General features: G+C 43.2%; 1 protein-coding gene across 1 annotated transcript in view; it reads right to left on the bottom strand.

Moving 5' to 3' along the window:
* The window catches only part of ptprn2 (protein tyrosine phosphatase receptor type N2), a 105280-nt gene that overhangs the window by 1445 nt on the left and 88521 nt on the right, over positions 1-15314 (bottom strand). The window contains exons 14-21 of the mRNA XM_079292535.1: positions 15064-15211; positions 14444-14517; positions 11157-11234; positions 8001-8120; positions 7347-7513; positions 5119-5172; positions 4087-4151; positions 1882-1955 (exon numbers count right to left, since the gene is read on the bottom strand). Coding sequence (XP_079148661.1) covers positions 1882-1955; positions 4087-4151; positions 5119-5172; positions 7347-7513; positions 8001-8120; positions 11157-11234; positions 14444-14517; positions 15064-15211 — 780 coding nt within the window. The remainder of the gene's footprint in view (positions 1-1881; positions 1956-4086; positions 4152-5118; positions 5173-7346; positions 7514-8000; positions 8121-11156; positions 11235-14443; positions 14518-15063; positions 15212-15314) is intronic.

The raw sequence follows: 15314 nt of genomic DNA on the forward strand, positions 1-15314 counted from the left end.
AAGAGGAGGGAAGGATGCAGGGAGAGAAGGAAGGTAGGAAAGTTTTAGTGTGCGGACAAGTGTGTCACAGCTCAGGAATGCCATTTCAGGATGATTGGCGTCTTCCCCCCTCTCTGCTGACCCTACCCCTGGATGTGTTTGGCCACAGACTTGAGGTGAAGGCGAGCCACTCTCTGAGCTTTCAACTCGGAGTATACCCGGCATCGATCCAGCCAGGTAAGTCTTAAAATAAAGCTTTTGAGTCATGCTGTCTCTCAGCTTTGTGTGTATGTGCATTTATTTGTGAATCCCACTCACGGTTTTCCCCCCCCAAGGAGCGTAAAAGGGGGCTGATTGATGTTTGCCCCATGGACCTGGTGTTTTTATATTCCTCTCCTCTCCCCAGGCTGCAGGCCACGGGGTCCTCTCACAGAGAAAAGGAACGTAGGAGTTTGGAAGGAGCAGTCTTTAGATGTGTCAACACATAGCCTGCAACAGTCTGGCCTGAGGATTGACTCAATCAATGCAGAGGAGTCACTGGTGGCCGTGCCTTTTGCTTTGCAGTGGAGATTATCTGGAGTGATTAGGTTTTCTATTTTTACGATTCTTCTGATGTTGGCGATAGGGCCAGGAAATGTGAAAGTACATCCATCTATATACGGTATACACCACAGTTATATGTCCCTGTCTAATCCCAAATTGCCTTAAGGTTCTGTGTGTGGAAAACAGATACTTTATAAGTGAGTTTGGTGCGTGCTGTTCACATTTACACCACTGGGGGGAGGTCAATCTCTGCTCGACGGATCAGAGATGGCTGGTTAGTGAGGATGAAAAACGGTCACGCGTGTTGTAATTACTGCATGTTGATGTCTGTCAAAAGCAGTAACCAGAAAAAGAAGGGAAATAAATGTTCTCTCTCTTTTATTTTTGCCGAGGTTTATCCAAAAAATAACGTGGCAACATCTTGAAGCAGAAACAAAAAAAGAGAATTGCCCGTCCAATTCTTGAAACCTAACTCTAAGCTTCATACCTCATTACAATCTAATTTCTCTTTAGACCACAGCATGAAGCCCCAAAGTGGAATCAACAATATTCCATATTAATTCCACTTAAGAGTTGTCAGAAGAGAAACAGAGAGAGTGCTTGAAATGCTTTCTTGCGCTGAATACAGCAGGGCTGTAAAAGCAGCATTAATGAACCATCGAGGAACACTGGAGTCTGTTCGCAAAGCAGCTTCCATGAACATTATCACCCACTGCAGCATGAGGTTTGCCTTTATTATTATGATTATTACTACTCCTTCCAATTACAAAAGAGAAACAGAAGAGACTTCCTAACTATTATGTGCATTAGTGGATGAGAGGAAATGCTTTGTACACACCCGAAACTGTTCCCCAAAATGTTGGTGGAGGGCCCGCTGAGATATGAACTGTTAGGACGGATGAATTTCAGTAGAAGTATTTTATTAGACTCGACGTTTACTCGACTGGTAAAATATATGACGATGAAATAATATAAAGACGACGTCAAACAGTATGTTTGACATTTGATTAATAGCCTCAAACATGAGTTTGTTGCAGGAGAATTTGCAGTTTTTCTCTGTTATATATCATTATGAAATGAATATCTTTTGATTAAATAACGTATGTTTAGAGAAAATCAGAAAAAACAGAAGATTCTTGGTCAGTCTCTTGTGATGAATGTGGAACAGTGAGTTATTATCTTCCAAGACAATGTTCGTCTAGCAGTTATCAATTAGCCCATCATTTCCCCTGATCCATGTGCACATGAAGTAGAAAACCGTCTGTTTGAATGACTGCAACCCCTCCTCCCTCCCTGCTGCCCTCTCCCCCTCCCCCTCCGTCTCCCCCATCCCTCTAACTCAAAGCCGGGGAACCTTACCTTTGTCTGGACCATGCCAGCTCTCTGGTCTCTCAAGTGCTCCAGGGTAGCGGCAATATCAATCTCTTTAGCACCTGCAACAGACCGACAATTGGAATGAGTTCAAAGCAGCCGAGTAATCCAGCTCACATCTGTCAATCTCTCTTCATGCCGGGCTCCCTTTGGAACAGCGCGGCGATTGAAAATTATTACATTCATCCCTCGAAAGACTTGGACGAGAGCCACACACTGTTTCTCGATAAAATATGCAAGAGGATATTTTGGGGCTCTGGGAAATGCGCAAATAATGCGTTCAAAACACGTGAAGCGCTGGCTTCTCTGTGAGAATCTTGTTAAAAGATTGCTTCAAATGACGTGCAACGATGAAGTATGCTAAGAGCGTTTTGATACAACAATATCTAGGTGTGTCTGTGTGCATGTACAGTACGTGTGAATATGAAAATCAACCAACTCGAACTCAAATGATTTATTGCCTTTGCAGCAGCAATACTGCTGATTGACTATGCAACAGTTGCTCGCCCTCTACAGTGATCAGCGGCTGTTGGGTTGAGTCCGTTTTGGCTGTGAAAGGGTGCGATGATAATCGGGGATCTTATTCTACTTTCAGATTTATGGATTTTAAAGCAACACGCAAGACCTCGTTTGAGGAAACCGAACGGGAAGGAGGGAGAAAACCGCAGAGAGCCGCTGAACTCTCGAGATGTCTTTGAAGGTGAGGCAGAGAAAGGAAGCAGAAGCGATAGAGTGCCAGTGAAGATGTATGTGTGAGTGTGGGTGAGTCAGAGAGAGAGTAAAAAAAGAGAGAGGGCTATAATGCAGCTGGACTTAGTGCTCAAAGTACTCCAGTGCTCCAGCAAGACTTTCATGTCTCAGAAGGGCTGGATTCCAAAGTTAAGCTGAAGAGAGGCTCTTCGAACCAAAGGAAAAAGCTTTGGAGAGCGAGATTACGTTCAGTTTATACATTCGATCTTGGAGGAGCAGGAAACAAAAGGTTAAAAAGGGACCGGGTGGCACCTTTGATCACCCCGGACAACAGCGCATTCGTCGCTGAACCAGATGAACTCCATCAGGACGTTTCAGTCTTTTTACTGTTTTCCAGAAAGTGAAGGGAACGTCCGCATCAGACGCAGCCGTCCGCCCAACCTGCTCTGATGGGCTGGGATAGCAGGAGGAGGGCATGCACAGGGTGGGGGGTTAAGGGCAGATGTCAAAGGGCAAAGGGCAGGCTCAGCTATGGAGGGCTTTAAGGGGACGTAAGGCAGCCTTTGCAAGAACCCAGCTCCTGTGCAACAATAGATGTCCATATCCAAAATATGTTTATTCATACAAACTGAGCTTATTCTTGCTCCGCTACAACTCCTGTTTTGTTGGAGTAGAGATTCAGCTACAAACAGGGATTTGCAAAGAGCACAAGAACCTAAATAGAAACAAATCAAGCCATTCCTGTGTGACATGTAATGATGCACCGACGCCACAAAGATCCCTTTCAGGAGGCTTTTTCATATTTATTTAGGCCTGTGGATAATGATTTCTGCTGTAGAGGCCCATAATGGCGCCAAGTTACTGTGATTTGTGACCAATTCCAGACTATCTTCCTTGACTGTGTTTTTTGATTGTACAACGCTAACTAGAGGCCATTTTCAGCCATTTTCAGCTCAAAATTGCAGATAATAGAAAAAGCACCTGGAGGTTTTTTTTGTTGACATCCTGTAGATCTCAGGCAGTTTAGTTTATATTTTTGTAAAATAGAAAAAGACAGTAAAGGGTGCAAACTATACGGGTTACAAATAACAATAAAACACATCCATTGTTCCCATTAAATATTAAGCACTGATTCAAACCAATGGAGCAATGTTTACAAATTCTGATTTCCCCTTTAAACATTTCATCTCCATGCATGCGCTGTATAAATTCATGTTGCAGTTGCGATGCAGGTGAATATGCCGTGACGGTAGCTTAAATAGATAATTACTAATGTGGGCAAAGGTTTTTCTTTTTCCCTTTTCTCTTTGTTCAACTATCTCCACTCCCTCCAGCTCCCTCCACGTCTGTGTCTCTGTCCTCGCTGCCTCTTCAGGCCTCGGGAAAGTCACCCTCTGATGCATCCCCGAGACCCTCTGTGGAAAATGAGAGGGTTTCGGCGTTGCCAGGGAAACTCTTCAACGCGAGAGCAGAAAGAGTGAAAGGGAAGCCATTGATGGTTACCTTTAGCCATCCTATTGAGGACCATGTCAATCAGAATGTAAGTCCCACTCCTGCCAGCTCCATCACTGCAGAGAGTCAGAGAGAGAGAGAGGGAGAGAGATGGAGATCATTAAGGTGGCATAGTGAAGCTTTAATCTCAGAGTGTTTTTCTTATGAGGAAACAAATTGCTGATTTACATCTGCATCTCCTGAGAGACACAAATGAGTCTATGCACACAGATACACACTGCTTATTAAAACCTAATGTCGCGGATAAAATATTCGAACAGCACAGATCAATAATACTTCTTAATATTCTTGTGAAAATACCTGAAGAGATCTGAATATTAGACGATCCAAGAAATGTGATTATGTTGAACCTTTGCACACGAGTGCATGTGTGGTCTTGAGACTTGCTGGGCTATTGGGGAGAGGCGAATGGTTTCTGAGGCACACTGGGGACAAAGGCTTTTAAATGAATGCACCTCGGGAGCAAGGGGAGAGGTTGAGAGGCCAGGGGCGGCTCGAGAACAGCTCTTGGAGAGCCTTGCTTTTCCATTACTCCAGAGATAGTCTTATGAAAAGCCTCCCTTTGTGCCCGCCGGTCATTCAACGGCTCTGCATGTTAATTGCAAACAAGGCGTGCACATCTCTCTAATAAAGGCAAGGCCAATAAAACAGGGGAGCGGCCTGAGCACCACTGCTTCATTAATCCACTGCTAGACACTCAGTCCTCACAGAGCCCCCCCCCCCTACGCATGACTTAACAGGATGCGACTATTAAAAGTGGTCAGACAGATACCTGGTGTTTAACACAAACCAATCAAGGCCAGTTAACCAACTCAACCAAATGGGAAATGGAGATTTCTCTGGCTGGGCGTCTTTGCGCCGCCCTATTTCCATAAAGACATAAGCAGCAGCTCCTGTGGACCCAGATAGAGCAAATGGACTGAGCGGGTTTAAAATAAACAGTCTCTCCCCTCCAACACACAATCGCCATTCCCAATTCAGCAGGGTCAGCCACTGTCACAAGGTTCAAATAGTTATACTTGCCTGCAGTGAACAATTATCGGGCAAGACCGACCCCGGTAGCACTTGTTAACCTTTCTGGAATTAAACAAAAAAAAAGAGAAAATTAGATGTCATTGCAATGTTGTCGGCAAGTTGTCTTCAATGAAACATACTCTGAAAAACAAGGTTAGTTATTTATGCTGAACAGTGTGACTCGTGACTGTGCTTCTATGGCCGGGATGAAATTAATGAGAGCGACAATCAAAGAGCAAACAGGATCAGTGCGAGATGAACGCTGCTGTCAATACATCGCCTTAATTTGAGGACAGAGAAATAAATCAGTGTCGATGAATTGAACAGCATTATTGTGACACGTGGGTGATGGATGCGGCGGTGTGATGTTGTGATTGCCGACCGCCGACGCATTAACCCCCGGCCAATTATGAATGTTGCACACCGCCGGAGGCCAACGAGCCTTTTCACACACACACACACACACACACCGCTGTTGCCATGGAAACTGACTACACCGAGAGATACCGCGTCTTTACATTTCCCTCGTTTGTCACCGCCGACAAAAAATGACAAAATAAAGGTTTGAATGTCTCACAGAATCTCTGGCATATCTGATGGTTCAAAATCACCAATGCATATTGTTTATTGGAAACATGAGAGTCATGAGGAACATGTCAATAAAACAGTAGAAATAACATCACGCAAACACATAAATGTACTTTAATATAAATGAATGAACCAACTTATACTGTAGTACTTCCAATACTACTCATAGTAGAAGGTTATAATCATATTTTAATTGCTAAATATTTATTTATATATGATTTAACCTCAGTTTATGTGTTGTGTATTAGTTTTCTATGTATTTGGACCTCAAGAACTACAACTGCGAACTGCATTTCCCATGTGTACTTGCATTTCAAAGCACATGTGTGCTCTTTTTAATGTCATGTCATGATGTCATTTAAGATTTGTGTTTGCCATGATTGAAATCCAAAGTAACCGAACGTTTGGCTTTTTCATTGAAATACATGCATTCAACAGAGCTAAATATTCAAACGTTATAAAACTGGTTCTATTTTAAGTAACCCACTGCTTGTTTTGCAGGAGTAATGTTTTCTTTTTTGTGTATTTCGCATTCATTTTTGTTAGTACATCAAATGCATAATCTTTTACATTGTAAGTCAGAATATGTCCTTTGTTAATAAAGAGCGTACAGAGAAGGTTGGAGTTCCCATGCAAGCCAGAGGAAGGAGGCAGTGAGAGGAGGAGACGGGAGACGGAGAGTCAGGAGTGAGAGAAAGACAGTTTGTGCACAGGCCTGGCTGAGGAGACACAGTTTCCAATGATCACTTTTGTGACTATGCAACTGGGCTCATATTACTAGCTGCAACATCACAAAAATGACACTGGCAACCGCAAAATACCAAGTTGGCCGAAACCGTGAAAACCGTTCGATCTGAGACCTCTGACTCGCAGAGAGCTTTGTTTCCCCCAATAACCGACAGCAGCATTAATGGAGTTACATCAAGGCGATCTAGTCGTGAAGGCAGAAGCAAAAGAAAACGTATGTAATCAAACACAGCTCAAATCTGCACACCAATATCTTAAAATAAACAGAACTGACTGCAAGCCACACCTAATTTAATTTGAAAAAAACCCCAGCAGCGACTGTCAGGAAAGGATGACATGATAACACTGCACATCCTCCTTTTTTCCCCGATCTCATCTGCATTACAAACCAGAGGGACAGACTTCCTTCCACAAATCAGATGCATCTTTTCTCATTTGGAGGGCTTTTCCTATCCCTCCGGGTTCTCCCAGAGGACCTATTGCTGCTCTTTTGCCAGAACACATTATATGGAGAACAGAGTGAGGTTATTCAGTCACTAGCTTTCCCCCTCTCCCGTGTTTTTAGTGAGACAGCTCTCATTTAATTGGGTGTTTGAATTAGGTTTTTTTTTCTTTCTTTTCTTCCCAAGCCAAGCCAGGCAGTGCTGGGCTGTTAATTTGCTGCATCACATGTGCTGGAGGGGAGGTGAGGGGAAATAGGCCCAGGATGAAAGGGATAGTACAGAAACACCTTATTAGAACAACCATTCTCTAGGACACCGGAAGGCAGAGGGGCAAAAGGGAGACGGACGCTGACAGAATACAGAACAGAAGGCAAGGTGATTAAGAACAAGCTCAGGAGAAAGGCCAGTTGTAAAGGTGAAGATCTGTCTGAGCTCCAACCAGCAGGTTCTGCACTCTACCTGCGGAAGTCTAAAAGGGTCCTGGCCGAGTTGGGGATCCCGCGGTCCATCCAGGACAGGAAGTGGAACTGCGTTACGGTGCGGGTCTCGTTGGTCTGCAGGTTCTTCAGGTAGAAGCTCCGCACCAGGAAGTCTTCACACCAGATGTGCTCCGACACCAAGTTGACCTAGATTGAGAAATAGGCCGCATTCAGTTAATTAATTATAGCTTCACACAAGCAATTTCAACGAGGAGCGCATTCATAGCCCAAAGACTTTTAAGGGGGTTTTAAATGATAAAAAAAACATTTTCTGATTTACTCCTTGTGGTATTTAGCCCTCACTAACCATATATTTTAGTTTCAAACAAGAAGAGGACAAAGGTGGACATTTTCTCTGACATAATCTTCAGCTAGCATGCACGCTTTGGAACGGTAAAGACCATGATTTCAGCTGTCATTAAAACAAGTTCATTTGTTAGAAAGGGTTTAAGAAATGGCACAAAGTGATCAAATATATAACTGTTCTTTTCAGAATTTGTATTATGGATACGTCTGTGTGGTGAAATGAGAATAATCATGAATGTATTCATGCCGCGGTGTTGAACAGTGACCTGTGGATTGACTTCACGGCGTCTAAGCGCTGTAACTTCTGCTTAATCTCTCACAGACATACCTCGTAGATGTGGTACACGTCCGATCCTTCGTCGGGCCAGTAGGGATGACACTGCTTCACTCCATTTTCAGAAAGCGGGGTCAACATGACGACGACGACGCAGCCGCTCTCCCACACCATCTACATACCAGAAGAACACTACGTGACACATCCCCTCAGACACAAGAAGCCTTTCATACTCATCTGTATGACATTACGGCAGCACTACAGCTGAACTGTGCCACGAGGAGCGGCATATTGCACGTTAGCATTACATAGCACCCTGGTATTAGAGTGCAATTGATTTCTTAATCTTGGTCCAGGAAGCATGAATAAATGTCACCTCTCTGCGTGCGACAAATGATAAATGTTGGGTCGAGCAGCAGGAGGGCGCGTCGTGCGCCGCCCTCTCTCAGTCGTGAGGGTGAGATCACAACATCTACTGAGCTGCTGCTCTGTTTCATCTTATCACCATCTAATGTGTCCTCGGGAAAGAATGCAGGCCCACAGCAGCCATTAGGAAAATGAGGAGGAAACACGGCTTTTATGATTGCTATAAAAACACAATGGCCTTGACAATACACTAATCACAAGCTTCTGTGATCCAGCCCGGTGGACACATTACACGCCAACTGTGCCAGGATGTGATGAGATTAGGCAAGGTGATAATGTGGGGGAAATTAACCACTTAGTCGAGTAAGATTTGGCAAATATTTGTAGGGAGTGAGGAAAAAGTGTGTTTTGTTCAGCTGGTCATAGTTTTTTTTTTTGTTTTTGAGATGCTGAACAATTGCAAGGCTCCAAAAGTATACATCTGCCATACGTCACATGTTTAGAAGAAGGCAGGCTACAAATACAATCCGATCGGCTTTGTTTTTGTTTTTTTGCAATGAATTCAGAGGAGAAGCGAGCAGGAGAGCAGGGTCCAGCAGAGCTAAGGTAATAGGAGGGAGGGAGGGAGGGAGGGAGGGGAGGGGAGGTGGGCTGGAGGAGTGAAGGCTGAAGGGATGGAGGAATGAGGAGTGGAGGATTAGAGCAGAGCCGCCTTTCAGAGCGCTGCCTGGGGCCGGTGTGGATTAGATAGGACAGAGTAAAAAGATTTGCCTCCTGCATGGGCCATTTGCATGAGAGTGCCAGTGTTTCCCCTGTTTGTTTACTTTTAATGGGGGGGAGAGTGTTATTTTCCTCCTGCCACAACCCAAGTTTTATAGTGTTGAATAAGGAATGGCTACTTATTCACGCACACAGGATGTTCACTGTGTCAGTCAATCGGTTTCTAATTTTCCATCATTTCCTGCTTAATTGGGAAAGAGTTTGAGTTGAGTTCATGGCTAAATATCCCATTTCATTAGATAATGCGATGCATTTATTCACCTGGCACAGAAAACAACAAATTGGCAGACAAAACAAATAAACCAAATTGACAAAGAGATAATCATCAACTGTTTCATTTGAAGCACTTTCAAATTTACACATTAAATACAGGGCTCTTATTCGAGCCGATGTAGTCAATTAAGTTACACTCTTTGGATAATTGGCGCTGAATCTTTCTTTTCTTTAATTAATGTGAACATCGTGCGAGGACAGAATTTGTGTGCAGGTTTGTCTTTTTTGAGTTTAAAAAGCGATTTACAACAAAAACCAAAGCAGAACCAAGACTAAAAGTGGTGTTACCACCTGCTCCTGGTCACAAACCGGTGCCAACGTCTGTCCTGACCTAAAGTCAGCACTATCATAAAGACCTGAAATGAGTAGATGCAGAGTGCAGGGCCAGCTGGTCTGCCAGGATCTATGCTTCACACTTCTACGTCCTGGTGACGGCTTGTAGAGTTACTCCACCATATGGAGGTGATGGGCCCACTAATGACGACAGTGCTGTCCTATTAACACATAAGAACGCCATTTGGCAACCATGCATCATTGAAGGCGTTCCTCCACACAAGACGACATGTTTTACAATAGCCTATATCCGGTGATTAATGGCAGGTTCGTCTGACATTTATGGACAAGGCAAGGAATACAAATAGCAGGGAGGAAAAGGCAAATATGAGCAAACATCAGCATTATCACAAATAATATTACACTTCCTGGGGGTGCGTATAACTAGACTACCGGTACTATTTACAACCGAAAAGCTGCAGGTTTCTAATACGTATTCCGCTCGTGGCACTGTTTTATTGATGAGTAAGAATCGTAGAAGCACCATTACGTCGAGCCCCAGTTTGTGTCTATCATGTATTACCATTACATTTGAGTGACATAGCCAAGCATACAATTTTCCGAGAAAATATACAATTATTCCCTTCCATAATGCTTTGGGGGCTGTAAATAGGAAATATAATTTTGCCATAGATTCAGTGAGTTATGTTTCAGCAACAACTCTGTTTTTTTCTTTTCTCCCAGTATTTGTTTACATTTTGGCAAATTGGCACCATTAAAAGTATGCCGAATTAGCTAATAGCAGCTCCTGTTTGTTACGTAGCCGTAAGATGTACGGACAACTATCACCGGATTATTTTGATACTGAAGAAAACTTAAAAAACGTGACCATTCTCTGGCAAGATCGAGAGTTATGAACTTTTTACCATTTCGGAAAAGACGTATAGAAGTTTACTTGGCGTAGACATTAGAGCTGACGATATCCTCGGACAGCGTGAGTCACACTGCATCTACAAATATGTGTATCGTGTCTGTCTGCTCAGACTTTACTGAGTTATGACTCAGAGAAGAAGGAGTGCCATTTCTGACGCACATTGGAGGATTTTGCTTGTGAAATATTTGCCATTTCGGGTTCCATGGATTATAAAAAAAAAAGAGAAGTGACTTGACAGAAGGAATATTCTTTTCATTCAGATGATTAGAAGAGTCCCGAGGGTTCTAGAAATACCTTCAAAACAGCAGTAAGTGTTGTTAAACGACCTTCTGTTCGTTCTGCTTAGCTGAGACGTGAATATAACGGAAGCACATGACAGGCAGAAACTGAGGCGGCATTCTGAAGAAATCCCACCAATGCTTTAAAAGCAAAGAAATAGGAATCTAGACACTCTCGGACCAAGAAAAAGACATCAGAGTCACAAGGGAATTGGTAAATCACACAAAAACATCTCTAACAAACCCTCATTTCTACATAAAGATAACGGTAAAAGATGAAAAACCCGCATGAATGGAGATGATTACCTGCCAGAAGTCTGCCACGGTGGAAAGAAGTGGGCCCTGCGAGGAGATGTAAGTAGGGTTGCGAGGGTCATGGTCCATCTGGGAGAGAGGGAGCAGAGTGTGAGACAGTGTTTGGGTGGGGACTGGCAGATGAAAACATGCAGTCTGGGTGATAAGACTTCCATCAAAGCCTCCATCTGGATGGAGGCATGAGAGCAGAAAACATTTGCTACTGCAGACTTACTTCTCTTCCATTCATTGATTCACTCTCTCTGAACTACGTCATTCTTGTCGCTTCCCCTCCTATTCTCAAGATCCGACTATTCACAACGGGTCTGAGTCGACTAAACTGGAATATAAAGAGAACCACACACATAGTCCTACGCTGGATGAGCTTTTAACATATGGAAGGTTGTGGTTTCACAACCTCGATCTTGCTTTTGTGATTTGTTTTCGTCTCTCTAAACGTCATGTTTGCATAAAGACTGAAGACCGTGGCCTTTTTAAATCTAATTCATGTTTTCAACCCTTCCAACCCTTTGAATATTTAAAATAAACACTTTCATTTTCATCACCTTCAATGGCTTTATTATCTCATCATTCAGGTGATGCTTTTACTTCTGCTTTAGTTAAGTCATGTACCGCCTTCTCTTCGAGGTCCTCATACCAACGGCCTCGTGAAATGGCTTTCAGATCTCAATTCCTGTCGCGCTTTGACGCGCCCCTGCATGAAACATGATATAGTGGTGGGACTTTAAAGCCTGCAGGCTGTTGATGTGAGGGGGGGGGGGGGGGCGGGTGTTCAGGTGGGACATAATGACATGGGGGACTTGATTTGAGGGATGTGATTGAGACTTGATTGAGTAGGTGTTGAGCTGGGTTGCCCCCTAAAAATCAATGATGTTTTTATGCACACCCTCGAGTGCAAGATGCATCAGTGGAAAGGCGTTGACATATTTCGCAGGAAAAGAAATGAGTCGGTGCATATCAATGCATTGTTGATGTATAGCTGGCGTTATAATGATAGAAGACACACCCTGACAGTGCTGCATTTTTGTAAGTATAGGGATGCATTTAATATTATTTATGGTAGACTTCCCAACATTTCTTCATGGCTTTAATATTAGCACAGTGACTTTCTCTCCTCTTGTTTGTAATAACCTCAACAGAATTAATTCCCAAATGCTCTAAATTGGCTGATGAAACCGAACATACAACTTTGGTCCAAATATTTTTTAAATCAAATGCATTTCTTGTGTGTTCGTGTCTTCATGTCCGCTTGTGGTTTCGTTTCATTACGGTGGATTCAAATGTCAAATTGTTTTTCTGTTTCAGATTCACTTCCAAGCTGTGACTTGATTACAAGCAGAGCTCAGTAGAAACAGACTGTTGTTCTGAAGGAGTTCATTTTAATTCGTGGTTGAATATCATCCTTAGAACTGTAAATCGTGTCATTTTGGAACATTTAGCAGTGAAACGCAGAAATGATGCAGATTCCCCCGGGTACAGATTTGATCATCTATGTTTCTTCATTATCTATAGATATACAGTGAATCAAGTGTTTATGAGACACGATGAGTGACAATTTGACGGCCTTTCTATGAAAGAAATTTCACAAAAGGACACATAAATGCAGGAAACATTGTGTTCATTACCCACTGTTCTACTTCAATTAGGTATGAACGTGATGTTCAATTTCCTCTTCATGCTTTCTAGTTTAAAATTCTCTCGTGGATTTGTAAAACAAAAAAAAAAACACAGAAATGAAAGGGTGGTGCCGAATGCTAGTGCTACCACTCCGTTAGCCAATCTCAAGGACACAGACAGGCTGTAGCTGCGTGTTGACATCGCTGCATGAATACTAAAGCGCGAACATGAAAGAGTAGTCCTGGGTCTCAGCTGTCCTCCCAATGCCGCTGTGGGAAGAAGATAGACTCCAACAGAAAGGCAAAGAAGTGCTCTTCGGTTTGAAGCGAAATAGCCCGCACTTCAATAGCTCGCACAAATATCTGTTCCGGTTCTACAGTCGACACCTTGCTGCAGCGCCTTGATCCTGTGTTTATGTAAGATAGAGAGCTGGATTTAAGGTCATCCGAGAAAGCATGGCGAACAGGTGGGAAATGGAAAAGCCACAGCGTTTGACTTTCTAAAAAAAAACAGACAAGACACAGCCAACCAGGCTTTGACCAGTTTGTGCTGCTGCACATTCCTTCCATTCATTCCTCCAGCTAATGATGCTTTACATCTGGCAGCGCTCGCATCATTTGTGGTGAAGCATTAACCGTTATCCAAGCTTTCTCCTGTGTGTGTGTGTGTGTGTGTGTGTGTGTGTCAGCCTCTGCTTTACATGGAGCTCAGATCGCTCCTTCCATTTACCTCTCTGACCCCTGATTCCCAGAAAGAAGCGACAGATTATTTACTCGTAGGCCAATGCCCCCTTCAGCTAATGAGGAGGAAGAAGCCGCATTGACAGACATAATTATCACCGTTTTGTGCCAGGGGTCCCTATTGTGGTGTAATTACTGTCCTTTCATCCACACACCACTGCGTCCGCCATTACTCCACCCATCTTCAACGTCCGTTTGTCTTTCTAGATGCTTTTTTTTTTTCCAACAGCACCAAAAACAGTCCAGGATAACTTTGCTTTACAGCCTTTTTTCATAATCTACCAATTTTGCCAACTTCTTCCCCTGATTGATTAACTTTATTCGAATATTATTCTATACATTAGCAAATGTCGCACTGTTTAAATGAGCTAAAAACCTGCATGAATATGCCATTAGAGAAAACGTGGGAATAAATGTTTGTTCTTGAGGAGTAATAGGCTTTTAGTGCAGCTGTGTGTGCCCCCCCCCCCCCCCTCCTCTATCTCCTCAGACATTTTGGCACTGTATTTGAAATGCATAGTTTCCCGTTCCCTTTGATGGAATCCTTTTTCAGCAGCCTCAGGGGAAATCATGACTGGCAATCTTTTTTTTGGTGGGGAAAAAAAATCCCCAACACTGAGGTCATTGGATTTGTACATTTATTTAGTCAAAAATGATGTATAATTCTTTATAGTGGGGATGGGAAAAAAAGGGGCTTCTCCAGGGAGCGGCCATTTTGAAAGCCGTGTGATTCAACAAGACACACGAATCCACTGAGGCTCCATGTATGGAGAACAAAGTTCAAAAAAAGATCAATGCACTTGGATCGATGAAAAGTCCTTTGAAACTTCTTTTATCTCAGAGTAAAATCCAACCATAACAGGCGCTTCTGGTACAGACATCACCCACAACATAGAGCTATGATGAATAAACAATACTCACTATTGGACTGGCATTGATGTAATCTGAGTTGCTGTGGTTATTCTCCGCTTTCAAGGTGATTCTGGAATGATCATCTGTAACGGAGACGCATAATTCATCAACATACATTTCTACATGTGCTTCCTCCCCTCCCCACACAATAACAGCAGAATGTTGAGCAGCAACAGAGGAACATGTAAAAAGATTCTGCAATTTCACCAGGCTTTCATCACTCACACACACACACACACACACACACACACACACACACACACACACACACACACACACACACACACACACACACACACACACACACACACACACACACACACACACACTGTTCTGAAGGCTTGATTTGCTTCACCTTCAATAAGGAATGTTCTGAATGAAATAATAATAAAATATCTTATTAAGAAATCTGTGAGCTGTGAGCCTTAAAATCCTTTTAAGTGAAACTGTTTAAAGATTCAGATCATCCGTTTCCATTCAATTTACATCCACCTCTGTAGTCTCAATGCAGCTTTTGCAGCTGAATTCACAATAATAATTTGCGATTAGTTTTACAGAAGTAAACAAAAACATTTCCTTATTCCCCCCTAAAATCGCCCGATTAGTTGAAAAAACCTGAATGGACTCACATACGACCACGGCGTCTGAGCGGTTCTTCTTGGAGTTCTGCTCGCCCTGCCCCACGCTGCAGGCGCTGGGCTCTGCCTGGTAGGAGCACAGGGCCTCCCACTCGCGCTCCAGACGGTTCTTGTTCTTCAAGTGGTCCTCCATGTATGACTTGAGGAAAACAAGAAACCACCTGAGCCAACATGGCAAATAATAAGCCAGAACCCTGCAAAAGACAACTGCATTCATCTCAAAATGTGGCTGTAAAAAGACA

The sequence above is a fragment of the Melanostigma gelatinosum genome, assembly GCF_949748355.1.
Source record: "Melanostigma gelatinosum genome assembly, chromosome: 20".
Classification (NCBI taxonomy): domain Eukaryota; kingdom Metazoa; phylum Chordata; class Actinopteri; order Perciformes; family Zoarcidae; genus Melanostigma; species Melanostigma gelatinosum.